Genomic DNA, 22,130 nt, shown 5'->3' with positions numbered 1-22,130 from the left:
AAAACACAAGGTCCAAGGTGTGGCCTTTAACATCGGTGGGTCCAGAGACATGCTGAATGAAACTAAAAGAGTCTGTAATAGATAAAAAGTCAGAGCCCATGCTACAGCTAAGATCATCCACGTGGAGGTTGAAATCCCCAATCATTAAGACTTTCTCCAGTTTAATAATGGAAGATAAAAAGTCCGTAAAATCTTTAATGAAAACACCAGCGAGGCCGGGAGGGCGGTAAATTAAAACACAATAAAATATATCTGAAGAACCAACCTTAAGAAGTTGTGACTCAAAGGAAGGGAAAAACTCAGAGTCCATAGTCCTGCAAGTGAAATTGTTTCGGTGAACAGCGACCAGACCACCACCACGACGGTCCAAACGCGGAGTCCCAATGAAGCGACAGCCGACCGGGCAGAGCTCATTAAGGTGGATGAATTCATTCTCCCGCTGCCAAGATTCTGTGAGAAACATGAAGTCCAGACTATTACTGCTAAAAAAGTCATTCAGTACAAATGATTTGTTGGCTATGGAACGAGCGTTCAGGAGAGCGATCTGAAGCGGAGGTGACAGGCTGACGTCATCAACAGCTGATTGACGGGGAATTGACAGCAGACACCTGGAAAGAGGATGTAGTCTCCCGGTACCCCTAACTGTGGAACTATGGTCTTGTAGAATGATAGGCCAAAGTGAAAACATCCCGCATCTCCAGACAAGACGCCGATCCAGGTAATCGTTCTGTTCGCCCGTGATGAAAAGCCGGCTAGGTGGTAACCGATCGGCCTTATCCGCGTCCTGGAGGGGAACCGGTACCAAATACCGGAGACGTTCTCTACCATGGAGCGGAAGAAATCCCCTCTGTCGGGCGCGTTTCCTTTTAGCCTGGACACCAGACCTACAGCCCCTTCTAGACGATCTCCTTAACCTTGTTTTTGCTCCTGGGTTATTATTTGGAGCTAAGAACAGGTACCGGTAGTCGGGAGAGGGAGGAGGGCAGACAAACGGCGGAGGGAAAGCCTGGTGGTAGCTCTGCCAGCTGTCAAAAGTTTTTTCCACACATATTTTGATACTCAACAATGTATGTGAACTGTAGATCCGAGTAGCAATTAGACCTTCATGATATATCACAGATGAGATGAGAAGATAAAAAATAATATACTGAAGCAGTCGGCAAAAACACGGAGCAGCAACAGCGGCCAAGCCGAACACAGGCGCCATGTTGCAATTCCTACGAGTTACTGATGCTCGTAGGAATGGGCGTCAGTAACCCTTTTGACTGCTAATAAGTCGAAATTACGAGAAAATAACTCGAAATTTCGAGTTATGGATCCTTTTTTTAGTGATGGAAACGGTCTTCCAGTCTGTGGATGTTCATTACCTGCTGACAGTGAGACAGGGGTGGCCTAAGAGTTGCTTTTCAGAAGTCGCTGCCAACATTTCATCTATAAAATGCATTTCTCTGCTCGTTCGCTATAGTCTGCTGTCGGATTTGTATGCAGGTTATTTTCCTTTTTCAGTTTAACTGGTGATATTCATTCGTGTATTGTAGGTGAATGTGCTGATGCTAGATCATAAATTCCGCAGAGTTAGTAAACTGTCCGTTTTTGTTCAATAATTCCTGTTTCATGTTCAAACCATCAGACAGAAACTCTGCGTTTGTTTTTATGTTCTTCAGCCTGTTGTTCTTGAGGTAATCTGTGATGTGTTTAATGACCTCTGAGGGTCATTTGAAGAGAAACAGAACTTCATCTTTAGAGCATAAGTGGGTTTTTGCCCTCTGTATGCCCGCGGTCAGGCTCTGTTTATTGTAGTATAACACTCATAGGACATGGTGTCCTGCTGCACACACACTGCACACAATGACAGCTGCAGAGTTTGTGTCTGATGTATGAAGTATGAAACACTGTTGGGCTAAAATCTGGTCAGAATGAATCCAGGTGCAGGTGTGTCAGTTTAAGACCACTGGACTAACATCCAATTGAACACAATATAAAGTGTATTCTGTAGTAACATCCTGGTGTTGCAGCAACAGTCAAACTCAAAATCTCAATTTGAACAAAGTTGGTAAAATGCTTCAGAAATTAGTAAAATACTAAAAAGTGTCTTGATGCTCAATCATGCAGTAACTCCCCAAAAAGTTGATTCTGTTCATCTGGATGTTTTCAGCAGCATGGATCAGTGTGAGGACAGAGAGGAGGGAGTGCCTCCCTCTAAAAGCACTCTGTGTGGGGAACATGAGAGCCAGACCAAAGCTCAGAGTTGAGATGACCATCTCTAACTGTCCATGACTCTTCTCCATGTCACAGCTCAGCACTCACATCACTGCTCCATCATTATTCACACTCATACCTCTGTGTGTGTTGTTTTAAAGCCCAGAGCTGTGGGGCGTACCAGGCTCAGCTGGACATAACCCTGAAACTAATCCAGAACCTGGACCTGAACCCAGCTGTGTTTCCTTAAAGAGCAACATGTCGAAGGATATCCGTGTAAACTTTAACAAAAGACTGTTATGTGACAAAGAGTGAGTACATTATTTTTATGAGATTGTTCATCATGTCTTTAATTTAATATTTCCAGTTTTTCCTTTCTGTCTCATGAAGCTGTTACATTTATTGTTTTTCTTTTAGGATCAATAAGAGGCCAGAATCTCCTGGACCTGAACCCAGCTGTGTGTCTCTAAAGAGCAACGAGTCGAAGGATATTCCTGTAAACTTTAAAGGATGTTCTTCTGCTGCTGAGAGGTAATGTGTGTCTAGATGTTGTTCCTGACTCTGTATTTTTGAATAAATCCTCATGTTTAATATCAGCTCAGCTCTTTTTCACACACATTTCTTTTTTTTTTTTGGGCTCAGATGGTGTTATTTATTTATTTAGTTTTCAATATATTTTTATTGATTTTATAATTGAGCAGTATACAACAATCACCTTCAAAATAACACAATAGAAGGTGGACGGCAAGTCAACAAGGTGGTAATACAGCATACATGAATGTTAAGACAGAGTATATTTCACTTAAGTTTATCCATCAGGCTAATGACTGGTTGCCAAATCTTATAAAACACTCTCTCGGTTAGACAAGGTAAACCTGATTTTCTCCAGATGGAGTACATTTCCAAATTCTCTCAACCACATTTCGAAGGTAGGAGGTTTATCAGACTTCCAGCTTTCTAGCCACAAGTGTAGTCATTGACACAACCTGCGTCTCTGTCTTGTCCCTTGCCCATCCCGGTTCAGACACCCCGAACAATGCTGCAAAGGGGAACATGGGACGTTCCTGCCAATGGCTTTGGTCAGAAAATCAAACAAATGATTCCAAAAAAAGCTGTAGTTTTTGGCATTGAAAGAAAAGGTGAGATAAAGTTCCTCGACCACTTGAACACTTAACACAGAGGGCTGAAACGTTCTTATATATTTTTTCCACTTTAGTGGGAGAAAAATGCAACCTATACACAACCTTAAATTGGATCAGACTATGTCTAGCATTTATAGAACTACAATATATATTCTTAATGCACTCTTGCCAGAGATCATCAGTAACATCCACCCCCAGTTCTTCCTGCCACTGCTCCCTAAAAGTATCAGATGAAGGACTGTATATATCCAGTAAGGCCCTGAAAAAGCGAGACACAGCACCTCTAGTGTAGGGCTCAACTGACACGAAGTTGTCAAGCACTGAGTTTCGAGGAATCAAATTGTATTGTGGAATAGATGGTTTGATGAGATCCCATGAGATCCCTCTTCCCTGCCATGTCACAAACGTGATGTCCTCCAGCCCAGGCCTGAAGGCATGATTGTTACATATTGGAGCATCCACATACATTTTAGGAGCCTTTACTGTGCCCAATAGTTGGTTCCAGACCTTAATTGAATTTTGAATCACAGGATTTCTGCCATATAGTGTATTCTTCACTTTTATCGGGCTATTAAGCAGGGCTGGAAGACAAGTTTGTCTACAAGACAGGTGTTCCATCATCAACCATGAAGGTTGTCCTTCCAAATCAGCACCTGGAGTGCACCTTCGCCAAAATGAAAAAATATTTAAGTGTGCTGCCATATAATATAATCTAAAATTTGGGAGTCCAAGGCCACCACAAGTCTTATGTTTAACAAGATGTTTTTTGGAAATTCTAGGAACCTTACCCGAGCACACAAAGGAGGATACAATAGATTCCAGCTTTTTAAAATATGACTGGGGAATGCACACTGGGATTGACTGAAAGATGTACAAAAATCTGGGCAAAACTACCATTTTGATGGCATTAATCCGCCCCACCATGGAAATTGGCAATGTGATCCAAAACTCAATATTCTTCTCCAATTGATTAACTTTTCTATCCCAATTTTGCTTTAAAGTTGTGACACCTTACGTGTGACTGTGATACCGAGACATTCAATCTTATCTAGCGCTATTCTAAATGGAGTATTATGCAGATAAGCCATGTCCACCCCATCCGACAGAGGCATAAGTTCACTTTTCGTCCAATTTATCTTATACCCTGAGAGAGAGCCAAATTCGTTAATAAGCTGCAATAGTGGACTGATCGAGGTCTTTTGATATGAATAAGACTACATCATCAACATAAGCAGAGAACTTATGAGGAACACCCTGATGTATAATCAGTAGTATATCAGAACTTAGCCGTATACGAGCTGCTAAAGGTTCTAGGGCCAGGGCAAAAATAAAAGGAGAAATGGGATCTCCCTGTCGCGTGCCCCTGTGCAATCGAAAATGGTCTGATACATCATTATTAGTCCTTACCGAGGCCATAGGTCCTTTGCACAAAATTCTAATCCAATTGATAAAAGAATCACCAAATCCAAATTTGGATAATACAGTAAACATATACGGCCACTCGACCTGATCAAAAGCTTTTTCAGCATCCAAAGCTATTACCACAGAATCATCTGAACACCTAGCAGGACTATATATGAGATTAAATAATCTACGCAAATTAAAATAAATGTAGCGGTTAGGGATAAACCCTGTTTGATCCGGATGGATAAGTTTAGCAATATGATCTTTAAGGCGGTTTGATAACACTTTTGTTAATATCTTGGTCTCAACAGAAAGGAGAGATATAGGCCGATAGGACGAGACAGACATAGGATCGCGATCTTTTTTAAGAATCAATGAAATTACACCATGATATAATGAACTTCGCAAAGAGCCAGACAATTTTGAATAGTTAAACATACGCAAAATCAGAGGGGCTAGCAATGAGGAGTAAGCTTTATAAAACTCTGCTCCAAAACCATCTGGCCCAGGGGCCTTATTATTTGACATCTGTTGAATAGCTGTCTTAATCTCATCTAATGTGAAGTCCGCCTCCAAATCTGCAACTGCCTCATCGTCTAATTTTGGGAGATCACACTTTTCCAGAAAGTCCTCAATTAATGACTGACTCGCAGAACTCTTAGAGCTATAAAGATCATGATAAAAATCTTCAAAACACTTGTTTATTTCTTGGGGGTTTCTAGTGGTCCGCCCATGTTTGTTGTTGATTGATAGTATCGTTTGTGATGCTTGTGTTTTTCTAAGTAATCTTGTAAGTAACCTATGAGGCTTATCACCCAATTCAAAAAATGTTTTGAAAAAACTCAGGGCAATCAAAGTTAGGACCGTATACGTTTACAAAAGTGACGGGTAAGGAGTTCAAGAGACCTGTAAGAATTAGGTACCTTCCCCCTGGACCCACAGTAACTGTGCTTTGACAGAAAGGAATATTCTTCCTGGACAAAATTGCAACCCCTCTTGCTTTAGCTCCAAAATTAGCATTGTATGCCTGACCCAACCAATTAGCACGGAGCACAGATTGAACTTTGCGCTTAGCATGCGTCTCCTGTAAAAAAATTATGTCAGGTTGCAATAGTTAAAGGTGTGCAAGAACTTTAGCCCTTTTTACAGGATTACCCAGGCCTTTCACATTCCAACTGACCAACCTCAGTGTAGTCTTATTGAATGTGTTTAACATAAATGTTACTTATCCTAATTTGACTAGCTAACCAGTAGTTATACACTCTGTACCACCATAGAACAAAAACATCCAAACATAAAACACTAAGAACAGTCCCACCAAAAATGAGGGGCCTCCCCAATTGAAGCCCTTCTCCACCCAACATATCCAATAGGAACATAGTAGTAGCTACAATCCTACCCCTTACCCATCCCGCAACCCCACACCAGCAAAGGGAGATTTATAAGACACTTTATAAAAGAAAAAGAGAAAATTCAGATAAATGAAAAACAAAAGCCGTATAAACCATATATGTGTGAGCTTTACTAGGCTCCCATACAGCAAATCAAAGAGTAAACAAAGACCCTGAGGGCTTATACTGTCCATATTGTAGGAAGTAATAACAGCAATAATACTGACCTAAGCTGTATGAGCCCACATCAACACGCCCATAAGAACAGCAAAAATAAGGCTTATGCAGAAAAAACATATACCTGAGGAAGTAAACCGTTGTGTTAAAAAGCCCTACTCATTTGTACCCACGGCCAGTTTCTGGTCCAGGAATCTTTTGGCTGCCTCCGGCTTATCAAAAGTCTGTGTGACCCCGTCCAGCGTCACCCGAAATCGAGCCGGATGACTAAAGCCGTAGCGTAGATTGGCCGCCCTGCACCGTTTGCGGATTTCTTCAAACTTCTTGCGCCGTGCCAGCACCTCCGCGGTCAGATCTGGAAAGATGAAAACTTTCGCCCCGTCGTACTGCAGCGCAGCTTTTTGTGCTGCCAGCCTCAGGATACGCTCGCGGGTTTGATAGTAGTGCAGCCTTACAATTAAAGGACGAGGCCGGTCCCCGTCAGCTGGCTTGGGGCCCAGGGCACGGTGTGCTCTATCCACCACAACCCTGCCCGTGAAGTTCTCACTCCCCAGGAGCTTAGGAATTAGCTCAGAAGCAAAGTCCAGTGGGTTTCCTTTCTCTGTCCCCTCCGCAACTCCAAGGATCCTGATATTCTGTCGTCTTGACCGCGACTCGAGGTCATCCAATTTTTTGTGATGTAAATCGTATCCTTTCTGGAGTGAGTCGTAGAGCGCCTCTAAAACGGCAATCCTCTCGTCATGCCCATTTACAGCTTCCTCAATATCATGTATCCTCCCAGTTAACGTGGAAAGAGTGGTCTCCACAGCGTTCATCGTGGTTGAAATAGCAGTTAATTTGCTATCAACCGAAGTCTCCAATCTAGCAATTGCAGTCATTATGTCGGCCGACGTCGGGTTAGCTACTTGGGAAGTCACGGGGCTAATTGCACTTGGCTCCTCAGCTAGCACGTGCTCGTTAGCCACACTCGCTGGCTCACCTTCATCTTCTCCAATTTTCTCAGTCTTTTCACGGGCTTTTGAAGCTTTAGGTTTCGTCATTGTTATAAAATATATACAAACGTCAGGAATCAACAGAAAGGTGTCATAAAAAAGGAGGTTATGAGTAAAAAATTATAGGCTGGTGCGGAGCTCTTCCAAGAAACGTTGTGTTTGCTGGATGGAGGAGGACAAATAGTTTTTCCCTTCAGTGACACTTCAGCAGCTGGGGAGATGTTTGTCTTTATGAAGGTTTATGGATTATTGTTCTTACTTTGGTTAATTTTCCATCTAACATTTAAAGTAAATTTCCAGGTGAATAAAAGATCTGCAGCTGCAGCCTCTGTGATGTTTCACAGTCTGAAAGTAACAAATTCAACCAGAGTTCAAACAAAGGCTTAATATACGTGTGTATTTGATATAATGCCAACAAGTACAAATAGGTGTTCTTACAGGTCTTAATCATAGAGCTCTGATAAGTCTGGTGACTTTCACAGTCAGCAGTTTTGCTGCCTTTTATTTTATATTGGCCTTTTTAAAGCCCTTCAAATGCTCCCACATTCATACAGAGCTTTTAATAGCAAACTCCTTTACTGTCCGTCTCCTCTCACACACGATCACACGACTGATTTGTCTGCAGCAGCTGTGTTACTGCTAGTATTTTATTATGTGTGTAATCTCCTCATATTGTTCCTGTGGTTTAGTTTGACTTCCTCCTGCAAACTCAGCTGCTCTGTTGCTGATACACGTCTCCATGAATATGATTGATCAGATGCTGCCAACACCACGTGTTTCATGTGAACGCTCAACTGAAACCCTGGGTTGACTTATCGAGTTAATAACAAGCTTCACGTGACTGTGAATGCTAAAGTGAATCCAGATAAAGGGAAGAGACCCTGCTAATGTTGGACTCACTTCTTAGTGTAGATCCCAGGAGGAAGTTCAACATAGCCAGCCATTCTTTGTGCTACCTCGACCAAACCTGAGACCACAGTGCAGAATAATGATTATCATCTGTCTCTGTCAAGGACATTTAAAATCCACAAATAACAAAAATAATTATATTTGATCATTAAAAATCTCTTTTCACTTAAAAAAGCATGAGCACACTGGTGGATTATAAAAACATGAAAACTCGTTAACAGTAAAGTTAATTTAGGCGTAAACAAAGAGGCAAACATACTTAAGTAGAAGGACTGATGTTGGTGTTAAAATACCCTCTTATATCTGAAATGCTGATTGAACTTTCTCCAAAAGTTAATTCTGTTCATCTGGAAAATTCTCATGACCATTGATCAACAATCACTGATCAATGGCCATGAGTCCCATTCACAGAGAGGTGGGGAATGGCTGCAATCACAGCATTGTAAGATGGTGACAGATGGACCCTTAGGCCCCCTCCTCTTTTCAGAGATGGTCTTTCCCTTTTCACGTAAATGGCCTCCTTGACTCCGCCCTCAAACCAGCGTTCCTCCCTGTCCAGGATGTTACATCCTCATCATTGAAAGAGTGTCCACTGGCCTGTAGGTGTAAACAGACTGCAGAGTCCTGGCCTGACGAGGTGGCTCTTCTGTGTTGTAGCCAGAGGTTGTTTGGTTTCCCCGATGTATAAATCCTGGCAATCCTCCTGCACTTAACAGCGTACACTATGTTACTCTGTTTGTGTCGGGGACCCGATTTGTGGGGTGGACCAGTTTTTGGGGCAGGGTGTTTTGGGTTTAAAAGACACAGAGACCCGGTGTTAGAGCTGCACGATTAATCGTTAGAAAATCGCGATCTCAATTCATACTTATGTGCGATCTCATTTCCAAATAACATCAATTTTTAAAAAAAAGAAAAAAAAGACGATGATTGTACCGCATTTTGATCCGGGACGTACTCTGCATGAAAACAAGCGCTCACTCTTCCTGCTCAACAAATGACAAGGGCGGAGCCTTATACCACGTGATACAGAAGCTGTGCCGTGTGATGCTAAAATTAGCAGGAAAAAAACAACGGAGAGCACGTCAGGGATGACGAGAAAGTGACTGGAGAAAATCTGTCCCGGTCAACCACCCAAACATCAATAACAGGAACCTTATACAGCGCTTCCCTTTACCCGTCGAACTCCCGCAGGCACAAAGACATCACGGAGGCTATCACTTATCACCTGACCAAAGATATGGCTCCCATCAACACTGTGCAAAACGAGGGATTTAGGAAAATGATCAACACCCTAGACAAACGCTACACAGTGCCAACTATTTTTCTATCGTTGCACTACCTGCTCTGTACACGCAGCGTCGAGCAACGGTGGAGACGGAATTTCAAGCAGTACAACATTTTGCTGCAACAACAAAACGTGAGACATTTGTTGTTTTTATGTTTATTTATTGTTTTTATTTTCAGTCTCAACTGTTACAAAGTTGATGTGCAGTTAATAAGTGCAATAAATATTTATACTGGAAAAGAAAATCGTGAGAAAATCGTGATCTCAATTCTAAGCCAAAAAATCGTGATTCTCATTTTATGCAAAATCGTGCAGCCCTACCTGGTGTTTAGAAAAAATCTCAACTGCTCCGATACTCCTGACACGGGATCACTACAGGTTTTCTCTTAGTCAGCGGTTGTCCTTCTCTCCTGGATCGGCTGGAGCTTTCTTTAGGAGCCGTTCCAGCTTTGACAAAAGTCCAGCTGGGATAACCACACTTATGCTACGTCCAGATGAACAGAATCAACTTTTGGAGATTTACTTTCCTGGATGATTGAGAATGCATCAAGACGTTCCTCTTAAAGTGTTATTCAGTGTTGTGACAGTCAGCTGCTTCAGCTGCTGCTGGGATGGGCCGTGGCAAAGAGAACAGAGAAAATCAAAATCAGAGTTTTTCTCTGAATTAAAAGCAAGGAAACAGCAATATATTCTACATGGTGAAACTGATGGTTTCTGGTGTTTGGGTCTGTTTTTCTGTATTTATGCAGATAAAGTGTAAACACAGATGAATTATACCATCAAATGTTAAAGGAAAATATCAGGATGAGTGTCTGTGAGCTGAGAAGGACGTGAAGCGAGCAGTTTATCCCAGAGCTGAAGCTGCTCTGTGTGCAGAGATGAGCTCAGATTCCTGCTGTGATTGATCAACAGTCACAGAAATGCAGACTTGTAGTTATTACTGCAGTATGGTCACAGCAGATACTGATAAACATGTATTATGAGGATGGATGATCAAGTTTCTCACTCTCTCCTTTAAATCTCAGTTTTTTTCTTCTTCACAGTTTATCTGTTAATTTATTAATGAATAACACTGAAAGAGTTTCTGTTATATTTCCCCTTGAACATCACCTTAGTAGGGCGGCATTAGGAAATAGCCCCCCTCCAAAGAATGAATAAATGAATGATGATAATAATAAAATGATTAAAAAGCAGAGCTCAGAGTGGTAGAATGGTCAAACATGGATCCACGGGTGGTTCAACTGCATTTGGTGACGTGACTAAAGCAAATCTTTCAAATAATCCCACCATCAACGGGATGTTGTCTCCTTTACTACGGTTACTTTACTTGGTCACCGTGTGAATTTCTTTGAAATGAACCAAATTCTTTTATTTGTTGGTTGTTGTATATTTAACCTCTACAGTCAGGAAAGGAGGAGATGAGGCCTCAACAATGTTGGGTTGTAGCTGTGCTTCAGGTTAGAGTGAGTGTCCATGGAATAAATGTAAGTCAGTGAACTGGAAACATGACTGTGTTCAAACTTTGTTTTCCTTTTTATAATGAGTCTAATCAAAGGTGGACAGAAGTATCTCCACTTTGACTTTTCTGTGTCACCATCAGAGCTTCTGCACAGTGTTGTCAAATCTGGATGTTTGTCACTAACAGTCACTGATTGTAGTGATAAAGAAATGTGTTCACAGAGGGAGGAAGAGGAAGAGGAGTGGTGTTTGTGAGGAGGAGCAGCTGTCCTGCTGTGCTTTGTGTCAGGACGTCCTGAAGGATCCAGTCTCTACCAGCTGTGGACACTGGTTCTGCAAACAGTGCATTTCCTCATACTGGGACCAGTCTGCTTCATCAGGAGACTCCTCCTGTCCACAGTGTGGAGAAAGATCCAGAAGCAGAGCTGGACTGCAGACAGCCAGTCAGAGCAGCTGTGTACAAAGTAAGACTGAACATCTGTCTGCTGATGGACTCATTTCTGAAAACTGGACTTCTTGTTGTTGTTCAGACATTGAAGAGTTTTCTTTCTGTTTTTCTTTCTTTCAGCAGATGTTGGTGTGCAGGAGGTTTTAGATGAACATAAGGTCAGTCTGAGGAGGAGATGTGAACGTGTGACTGAAGGAAGTGATGAAACAGGAAGTAGAACCCTCCTGAATACCATCTACACTGAGCTCTACATCACAGAGGGACAGCGTTCAGAGGTTCATACCCAACATGAGGTGAGGCAGCTGGAGACTGCTTCCAAGATGGACGCCCTCCATGACGCTCCAATCAGGTGCCAGGACATCTTTAAAGCCTTACCTGACCAACAGAGACCCATCAGAGTGGTTCTGACCAACGGCGTGGCTGGTGTTGGAAAAACCTTCTCAGTGCAGAAGTTCACTCTGGACTGGGCAGAGGGCTCGGAGAACCAACATGTCAGTGTGGTGGTTCTGCTTTCATTCAGGGAGCTGAACCTGATCAGAGAGGAGCAGTACAGTCTTCTGGAGCTGCTCCATGTTTTCCATCCAACACTACAGAAGGTCACAGCAGAGAAGCTGGCTGTCTCTCAGCTTTTGTTCATCTTTGACGGCCTGGATGAAAGCAGACTTTCATTGGATTTCACCAACAGGAAGCTGCTGTCTGATGTCACACAGAAGTCATCAGTCAGCCAGCTGCTGACAAACCTCATCCAGGGGAATCTGCTTCCCTCGGCTCTCGTCTGGATAACTTCCCGACCTGCAGCAGCCAATCAGATCCCTCCTACATGTGTTGACAGGCTAACAGAAGTACGAGGCTTCACCGACGCCCAGAAGGAGGAGTACTTCAGGAGGAGATTCAGTGATGAAGAGCTGTCCAGAATCATCTCCCACATGAAGACATCCAGGAGCCTCCACATCATGTGTAGCATCCCAGTCTTCTGCTGGATCACTGCTACAGTTCTGGAGCACATGTTGACTACAGAGCAGAGAGGAGAGCTGCCCAAGACCCTGACTGACATGTACTCACACTTCCTGCTGGTTCAGACAAAGAGGAAGAAGAACAAGTACCACGAGGGACATGAGACGAGTCCACAGGAGCTGACGGAGGCTGACAGGGAAGTTCTTCTGAAGCTGGGGAGGCTGGCGTTTGAACATCTGGAGAAAGGAAACATCATGTTCTACCAAGAAGACCTGGAGCAGTGTGGTCTGGATGTGACAGAGGCCTCGGTGTACTCAGGAGTTTGTACAGAGATCTTCAAAAGAGAGTGTGTGATCTTCCAGAAACCAGTCTACTGCTTTGTTCATCTGAGCATTCAGGAGTTTCTGGCTGCAGTCTACATGTTCCACTGTCACGCCAATAGGAAGACAATGGTGCTGAAGAACTTCTTGGAAAATAATCCAGATGATCCTTACTATTACATTTCATTTTCTGATGATTTGCTGATGAGAGTCATGGAGAAATCCCTCCAGAGTAAAAATGGCCACCTGGACCTGTTTGTTCGCTTCCTTCATGGCCTCTGTCTGGAGTCCAACCAGAGACTCTTAGCAGGTCTGCTGGGTCAGACAGAGATCAGTCCAGAAACCATCCAGAGAGTCGTCAACAACCTGAAGGAGATGAAAAGTGATAAAATCTCTCCTGACAGAAGCATCAACATCTTCCACTGTCTGATGGAGATGAACGACCTCTCAGTACATCAGGAGATCCAAGAGTTCCTGAAGTCAGAGATCAGATCAGAGAGACTCTCTGAGATCCACTGCTCAGCTCTGGCCTTCATGCTGCAGATGTCAGAGGAGGTTCTGGATGAGTTGGACCTGCAGAAGTACAACACATCAGAGCGGGGACGACAGAGACTGATTCCAGCTGTGAGGAACTGCAGAAAGGCTGGGTGAGTCCAGATGTGATCATTAACATCATTGATCAGTGTAGGTTAGAAGTTTAATTTTGAAAATAAAATCAGATTGTAACCACAAAGTGTTTGTGTCCGTACGCTGCAACCTTCCACACCATTCCTTTATTGTACAGACTCAGCAGCAGCTCCATGGGTCCCAAATCCAAGAGTGGAGAACAGATTTGAAGTGTGTCACATCCATGCAGTCACAGCTGTTTCCACCATGTTTCCACTGATATTGATCCTGTTCAGTGACACGTTTCATATCAGTGAATATGTTCTTTAGGACGTCCACTGACATGTTTAAGTGTCCTGCTGGAAATCACTCAAATCATCCATGAAATCCATGAAAAATCCTTTTAGTGTTTCTAACTTCAGCCTCTGTCCTCTCTCTCTCTCCATCCTCCTCACTGCTTCTTTCACTGATAATCACACAAACATCGTATTCAGCTACAAAATAACACAATAATATCATCTGATGATCGTTATTATAAGAGCAGGATCCATGTTTGATATCAGAGTAACACACTGCTTGGTTATGTGCAGTCATCATCAGTGACTGTGGGTCAAACAGAAGCTCTCTGATTGGTTGCTGACCTTGGTCACCTGTCCACTCTCACCTGTTTCTGTTTGCTCTCTCTTTGCTGTCTCCATCCTCTCTCTCCTTTCTCTCCCTCTCTGTCTTTGTACGTCACTCAGGTCCAATGGAAACAGTGACATTTACAAACCAGTCAAAGACAAACTGATCCATGTCAGGTTATAACAATATTCAAAGTGAATACAGGCTGCTGCTGGACACAGACAGGTAACATCATTTTGACTTGCTGTCACCTGGATCTGGACTCATAAACACTGAAGCCCTGAACAGGAATACAAATCATTTTCTGCCAACTAGCGACACACCAGCAGATAATGGCTCAGAAAGCTAAAATGAGCCAATCATTTCTGTGTTTAGTTCCCCTGAAATCAGATGTGATATCAGCAGCTGTGAGTTCATTCATCATTATTGTCCAGTGATGAGATTTCTGCTCCGTTTGGTAGCAGTCAGCAGGTTTTTCCTGCGTGTGGACGTGAACAGTCGTACCTGACAGCAGGTAGCAAACAGAGATCATCTTTCCAGCTGGAACTCTTCACTGAGCTGAACTCATTCAAATGTTCTGGAGTCAAAACAGGAAACAATCCAAATGTGTGTCTTCACTCTGACTCTGGATCAGATCTCAGTGACAGACTGTGGACATTATGGAAGCCTAAATGTGACACCATCTTCCTCCTTCATCTGCAGATTAAAGCCAAACAAAGATTCTCATTAAAAGTCTGCAGGTCTGAGAGAGACTCAATCACTGTGTCATGTCAAACACAGTAAGAGGAGCTGAAGCACAGATGTGAAGAGCAGATTCATCAGATTATGACCTCACTCTGTTTTGTCTTCATGTACATTCAGTCTGTGTTTATAATGCAGATTTTCTGCTTTTATAATAACACATTTTATATTTTCTATCATCACAGACTGACTCTCTGTGGACTCTCAGAGACTCACTGTGAAGTTGTGGCCTCAGCTCTGAAGTCCAACCCCTCCCATCTGACAGAGCTGGACATGAGCGAGAACAAGCTTCCGGGTTCAGGAGTGAAGCTTCTGTGTGCTGGACTGGAGAGTCCAAACTGTCGACTGGAGACTCTGAGGTGAGTTCACTGTCTGCAGCTGTTGTAGTTTTTCTATATTTCAGGTCTTTGATTGATGTTTGAAACTTTCTTTAGTTCCCTAAATGTTCAGGATGTGTCTGAAGACAAATGTGAAGAAGTTTGAGTGCTTTCAGAAATGTTGTCTTTCCAAACGCTGAACAACAGTTTTTCCTTTTGGCTCCAAACAGAAGTGACAGACTTGAGCAGGGTTCATTTAAAGGCTGACAGAAGTGGAGTGGTGACGGGGAGATGTTTGACAGGACAGTGTTTCAGCCTCCACAGGTTCATGTTGTGCTCCATCAGTCAGTGAAGATGAAGTCGGTGCTGATGAGGCTGTAGAGTGTGTGAGGGATGTGAATGAGGATGATGACGATCTGATGATAGCAGATAAAAACAGGCTGCAGAGACTTTGAGCCATACAGGGCACACAGTGTGTGTACAGAACAGCTGAAATCATTATGGAGGCCTCACTGGAATATGGAAGCATCACAGTACAGCTTCAGTGAAGCTTTAAAGTCTCTGATATGAGATGAGAAATGAAGCAGCCAGAGCTTTTTCATGAGTAGAAACCCACTGTGACTGTGAGCTGCTGCTACAGCCTCCAGATTAGCCAGCAGCTCATCCTGCTCAACATTTCCTCACCAACTTTAATGGAAGTGTGATGTTTTCAGCTGGAGTGATGGTCAGGGTGGCCTCCCTCTCCTCTTCTTCTCCTCTTCCTCTTTCATTTGTAAAGCCACTTCTGCTGCTTTCATTCATTTGGAAGTCCTGTAGCTGAATTTGGGAGAGACTAACAGCCTCGGCAGCAGAGGGGAGAAAGGCTGTAACACCACCACTTTACTCTGTTCTACCTGTCACATCATTTTATCAGGAAACAAATATGCTCATGTTTTTACTATGTTTGTCTTGAAGATGTAAGAAGATCACATGGTGCTTTTTATTATTGTGTTGGTTTGTTTGCTGTCTCTTGGATGGAGCCCAGCTGTGCGTGGCCCCTGGGCCTGTGGTCAGAGTGTGTGCTGGATAATCCGGCCCAGGATGAGGCCAAACTGACATGGGATGAAATGTCTGTCACATAATTGAGCTTAGTGTTGTTTCATTTCTGCACAATTTAAAACCAACCAAAACTTTGCTCTGTCGTTTCTGTGTTATACTGTAGACTTTCTTTGATACTGTGTCCAAAAGGAGCAGCTTTTACTTTGAAGGGGAGCCGTCAGTTTCCTCTTCAGGTTGGATGATGGAAGCAAATGAGTGTGTGATGTTCTTTCAGTGTTGCACTTTGTAGACGCTCCCTGAGCACTGGTCTCACAGCCAGCTGCACATAGAGACCAGTGTTGTTAGTCCAGGTCAGAAGATGACTTGTTGGAATGAAAATGAGCTTGTAGTTTGTCTGCTTTAATAATGTGACTGGAAAAAGGTGTTGGACTTCAAATATGTCCATTTCTTTCACACTTCACCTTTAAAAGTGAAGCCTTGTGGTTCCTGGAAGGAAAAACACGACTTTTTCAAGTCTTTGTCCTGTTTTTATGAGAAATGTACGACTTTAATGTGAAACATTCAGAGTTTTTTCTCTTGTTGTGTTTGTTTGAAGCTGCTTCCTGTTGGCTTCAGCTGTTTGGAGTTTCCATTTTCTAAACTTCTACATTCTGAACCTTCTTCAGCTCTGAATAGATGATGAAACACTGAATGATTTCAAGCTCACACTTTGTCTAATAAACTTACATCTTTCATTATTTATACAGACTGAGGGACTGTGGTTTGTCAGAGATCAGCTGTGATTATCTGGCAGCAGCACTGAAGTCCAACCCCTCCCATCTGAGACAGCTGGACCTGAGCTACAACAACAAGCTGCAGGATTCAGGAGTGAAGCATCTGTGTGGTTTCCTGGAGAGTCCAGGATGTGGACTTGAAACTCTGGGGTCAGTCAGCATGTTTTAGTTGTGCTGAGATGAATATGATGAATGATGATGAATATGTATAAAAACAAAGCTGACACTGTGAGACTTGATCAGAGGTGTGATCATCACAGCAGAGGCCTTTGTGTCAAAGTCACTGAGGATCAAATTGAAACACATGAAGCAGATTTTCCAGTTCTGGCTTTTTATAGCAGATAACCTTCAAAATATTCTGCAGTCCATCAAAAACTGAAGCAAACCATGAATCAACATGTGAACATGAGCTGATGCTGCTGACGGGAAGCAAAGTTACAGAGGTTTGATTAAAGACACAGCTGAGAGTTTGTAATCTGTCATCATTTTAAAAGGTTTAAATTTCTTCAGTATTGAACAGCAGAAATGAGGCTTTGTTTTCGGAGGCTGACAGCAGTGAACACAACAGCAGACTGGTGCGTAATAAGCAGTGAATCATGCAGGAAACAGATTTCTGAAGGTAAACTGTTCTTGAAGCACACTGAGAGAGAGAGAGAGCTGTGCAGGAAGTAAAGGTCAAAGTCAGAGAGAATTCATGACGATGTTCATCAAACGTGAAGCAGAGTTTGGATCTTCTTCTGCTGCTGCTTCACTCAGTTTTGGTTGGAGACAGATGAAACCTGCAGCTTCAGGATCTGTGAGCTGTCCACTGTCAGCCCCGACGGCGTGTCCGTGTACGTGCCGTCGAGTGAACGATCCACGCTCTGTGTTTCCATCTTTGTGTGTTTAGCTGCTCTCATTTACTGTTTTATCTGTTTGCTTGTTGTTGAAATACTTTTGGGAGCTTTAACCTGAGATTCTGGCAAAATACATTTATATTAAAAATCGATTCAGGATTGAATGAATCAACATCGCTTTATTCAAATTAAAACCATTTAAATAGGAAAATCCATGTTTTTACACCCGCCTCTAATGCTGGGTAATGTCAGCTGGTCCATGTGCAGATGGCTGTGAGGCTCAGGGAGCGTCTACAAAGTGCAACACTGAAAGAACATCATCCATAAATATTGAGTAATAACTGGACTCTCATACAGCGAGACTCAAATGCCTTTAAACATCAGCTTATCCTGCTGATCCAAGTCCAACACTGAGTTTGTAAAAACATGTTTGTCAATCATTTTGTTTGGTTTCTGAGGAAAATGATTCAATAACTTGCTGCTAATACACAACATTTCATCATATTTCCTCATAACCCTCTTTTGTCTGACCATTTGAATCCCATTTAAATTTGCAATAAAGGATCCACAGAGTTTGGTGACAATAATGACAGTAGATGTTTGTGTGAAAGTGCTGGAAGCAAATGAGTGTGTGATGTTCTTTCAGTGTTGCACTTTGTAGATGCTCCCTGAGCACTGGTCTCACAGCCAGCTGCACATAGAGACCAGTGTTGTTAGTCCAGGTCAGAAGATGACTTGTTGGAATGAAAATGAGCTTGTAGTTTGTCTGCTTTAATAATGTGACTGGAAAAAGGTGTTGGACGTCAAATATGTCCATTTCTTTCACACTTCACCTTTAAAAGTGAAGCCTTGTGGTTCCTGGAAGGAAAAACATGACTTTTTCAAGTCTTTGTCCTCTTTTTATGAGAAATGTACGACTTTAATGTGAAACGTTCAGAGTTTTTTCTCTTGTTGTGTTTGTTTGAAGCTGCTTCCAGTTGACTTCAGCTGTTTGGAGTTTCCATTTTCTAAACTTCTACATTCTGAACCTTCTTCAGCTCTGAACAGATGATGAAACACTGAATGATTTCAAGCTCACACTTTGTCTAATAAACTTACATCTTTCATTCTTTATACAGACTGAGGGACTGTGGTTTGTCAAAGATCAGCTGTGATTATCTGGCAGCAGCACTGAAGTCCAACCCCTCCCATCTGAGACAGCTGGAGCTGAGCTACAACAACAAGCTGCAGGATTCAGGAGTGAAGCATCTGTGTGGTTTCCTGGAGAGTCCAGGATGTGGACTTGAAACTCTGAGGTCAGTCAGCATGTTTTAGTTGTGCTGAGATGAATATGATGTGAAAGTTGTGCTGACACTAAGCTGCAGACATCAGGCTGATATTATACTGATCCACACTGAGGATCTTCATGGTAAAGTCTGTTTTCTTCTTCTCTGGTTTAGTCCATTGACTGCAGCAGAACAATGTTCACATTTCAAACCTTCAAAGAAGAAGAAAAATCCTCCACTGGATAATTCACTGTGAAACTCTCCAACTCTTCATTCCACCTTAAAGTCTGTCTGACACTGAAATCCAAAGCAAAATGTGCGTTTGCTTTACAGACAGCAGTCCAACACAAACATACACACATCATCCAAAACACAGTCCAACATCCAAATCTCCTCCACTGCCAGCATGAATGATGGGAAAGAGAAGGAGGAACACTCTGACATTCAGGGTTAGAATGAGTTTCATGAACCAGACTGTGGAGATCAAATCTGCATTAGAAAGCTTACATGAATGAATGAGTGGACAGAAGTGGACAGAGATCATCTGAAGCAGTTCAAAGGCTTTAAATCAGCACATTTCTCTTTATTCTTTATCAACTCTGTTAGTTTCTCTCAGTTTTCTGTGGAATGAAGCTAACAGCAGGCTAATAAGATGCTGACCAATAGGTTTCTATTAAAGGTTGTAATTTGTATATGAAAAAGTGCTTTGGCTCAGCAGGGATCAGCTTACAGGTAGAATACAGCTGCTGGTTGGGATTAGCATGTCATAGCTATCTACCAAACTGCTAACTGGGGGATTTCAGGCCATCTATGGATCATTTTTGCTAACTGTTTATTCAGCTTAGGCTCACAGGGCTGGAGCCTGTGCCCTAGCTGTCATAGGGCAAGAAGCGTGGTCCACCTGCACAGGTGAGCAGTCCATCACAGGGCCAACAGAGAGAGACAGAGAAGCACTCTCTCACATCCACACCTACAGCCAATTTAGAAGCACCAATGAACCTAAGCAGCATTTCATTGGACTGTGGGAGAACATCCAACCTCCACAGAAAGGCCAACAAGCTTCAACCTACAACCTTCTTGCTTTAAGGCACTAGTGCTAACCACTTTTCCCCATTTCAGCCCAAATCCTGCATCTTCCTGTTTCTGACTCCAGGGGTCCGTTCTTCGTACCTCGCTAAGTAAGTTAGCTGGATTTGATTGTTGACGATTTCGCGTGATCTTGGATCGTTCGGTTCTCCGAAGCTCATCCGGGACTTGCTGTCATAGCAACAGATCTGTAAGCGTAAACATGCTTGGGAGCAGGCTTACTTTATGTAAACAGGACTATATCGCCGCCACTCAGGTATGTCCACTTCATTTATACGAAAGCAACAGCGATATTTTTCCAGTTTTTCCATAAATAAATATTATCAATGTAACTAAAGTTAATGCAGTATTTGATTCTTTAGGTCATTTCCTAAAAAAAGGGAAATGTACTATTAATCATTCTATTTCATGTATTTGATTATTTCAGATGTAATTCATATTTTAGAGTAGTAGCCTAATTGTAAATTACTTCATGTAATCAAGATGAGAGACCACGGCTATAAAAGTGAAGGTGGATTTGTGAAGTCTGTCGCAGCTATGTCCTGTCCGTATACGCGAGCAACCCATTGCGGAAGGTGCAAGATTGATAAGGAGAGTTTTCAGAATTCAGCGTATATTGCGGTATAGACAGGATCCTTTAGCTCAGCGCGACAGTGTGCTCATAGAGAGATATCGATTTTCCCGTGAGGGTATTATTTACTTAACCAACTTGTTGACGAGGGTGCAGGACCACCACCTGTCTTTTTTTGCTCTGCCCTTTTCTTGGTTGCTGTTATAAACAAACAAACAGATTATTTCAGGGTCTCTTTCCAAGAGACGAAAAGCAATATAAGTGATAAATATTACCATTCTGTAGAATATTCTCATATTTCACTTTTACTTGTTCCCATGTTCTAGTGGGTCCTGTTGTGGCTCTAATGTGAAAGAGGATATAATGTAATATACTATAATATAATATAGTGTAATATAATAAATTTACCCTACCGCCTACTGGTGTTGGCCAGAGGGGCCGATGGCGCGATATGGCAGCCTCGCTTCTGTCAGTCTGCCCCAGGGCAGCTGTGGCTACAGCTGTAGCTGCTTCCACCAGTGTGTGAGAGTGAATGAATAGTAGTATTGTATTTTTTTTTTTGCCTGTCCCGTTTGGCTCTTTTGCCATCAGAATTATTGTCTAAAAGAAAGATGCCCAACGGATTTACTTTACCAAATTGACCATCCCAGCCTTGCCATAATGGTCCATTTGATTCACCTTTTATTGTTTATTTTATTTTCACTTGCTGAATACGGGACAGACTTGACTGGGGGAAAGAAGGGGAGAAAGAAAGAGGGAAAGAGAAACAGCTGAGAAGAGGGACGGGAAATAGTGGCATTGTAAAGCGCTTTGGGTGCCTTGAAAAGCGCTATATAAATCCAATCCATTATTATTATTATTATTAAATTACTTACGAGTTTAATTTGTCAACAACTTTCTGCCAGCCCTCTCTCCTTGCTTTTGCAGCCTTTGCAGTGTTCCCTTGCGTTTTAATTAAACTCTGAAACTCCTGAAATCCCTCAATCAAGAGTTCTTGCTCTGCTGCCGAAAAATACTGAGCGCGCTCCTTCGACATTTTCGCCGACCAATTAGACCAGCATCATCATCACTGAGTGCCATAGGACACTTAACCTTTGTTTCCATATGCTGGGAACTTCCTGTTGTTCCAAGGAGGACTGGAAAATGTGTGAAAATCTCCCAGTCAGTTCCTCACAGCACACTTCAATCATTTCCCTCCCACAGCATCAGGACCAGGGCTTTTTCTCTCTTTGGTCCCACTAAGAGATTTCCACACAAACACCTCATCAGTGGGACTCTCAGAGCTACCAGCCCTTTGCTACAATCATTGAAATCAATGATATCAAAGCTGGAATCAAATGAGTCCAAGTCTTCTGCTGATTCAGCATCACATTCATCTTTGCTCCTTGTTCTGCATCCCCACCATGGACTTCATTCCTTTCCAAGCCAGCCTTGAGTGTCCTTTATTCAGCTCATCCTCTGCTTTACTTTTACACCTGATTTTAGCTGCTTTATCTCTCTTTCAACAAGTTTCTGTGCCTCAATCTTTTTCTTCTCTCCCTCATAACAAGACAGCTTCTTCTGCCTGAGAACATGTTGGAGTGATTTACTAATC

General features: G+C 42.6%; 1 protein-coding gene across 11 annotated transcripts in view; it reads left to right on the top strand.

Moving 5' to 3' along the window:
• Positions 1-22,130, top strand: part of LOC113021481 (NACHT, LRR and PYD domains-containing protein 3-like) — a 46,041-nt gene that overhangs the window by 11,423 nt on the left and 12,488 nt on the right. For 4 of the 11 annotated variants that reach the window (XM_026166211.1, XM_026166209.1, XM_026166210.1 and 1 more), the window contains exons 3-9: positions 2,361-2,510; positions 2,617-2,730; positions 11,180-11,421; positions 11,526-13,326; positions 14,836-15,009; positions 16,752-16,928; positions 18,733-18,909. In XM_026166211.1, the coding sequence (XP_026021996.1) occupies positions 2,361-2,510; positions 2,617-2,730; positions 11,180-11,421; positions 11,526-13,326; positions 14,836-15,009; positions 16,752-16,928; positions 18,733-18,909 (2,835 nt within the window). Of the gene's footprint in view, positions 1-2,222; positions 2,249-2,360; positions 2,511-2,616; positions 2,731-11,099; positions 11,108-11,179; positions 11,422-11,525; positions 13,327-14,028; positions 14,305-14,835; positions 15,010-16,751; positions 16,929-18,732; positions 18,910-22,130 lie in introns of those variants that run through there. The other 7 variants (XM_026166215.1, XM_026166216.1, XM_026166220.1 and 4 more) reach the window with 6 other exon arrangements.

This window comes from Astatotilapia calliptera, chromosome 4 (assembly GCF_900246225.1).
Source record: "Astatotilapia calliptera chromosome 4, fAstCal1.2, whole genome shotgun sequence".
Taxonomy (NCBI): Eukaryota; Metazoa; Chordata; class Actinopteri; order Cichliformes; family Cichlidae; genus Astatotilapia; species Astatotilapia calliptera.
This window is presented reverse-complemented; position numbering and strand designations above follow the sequence as displayed.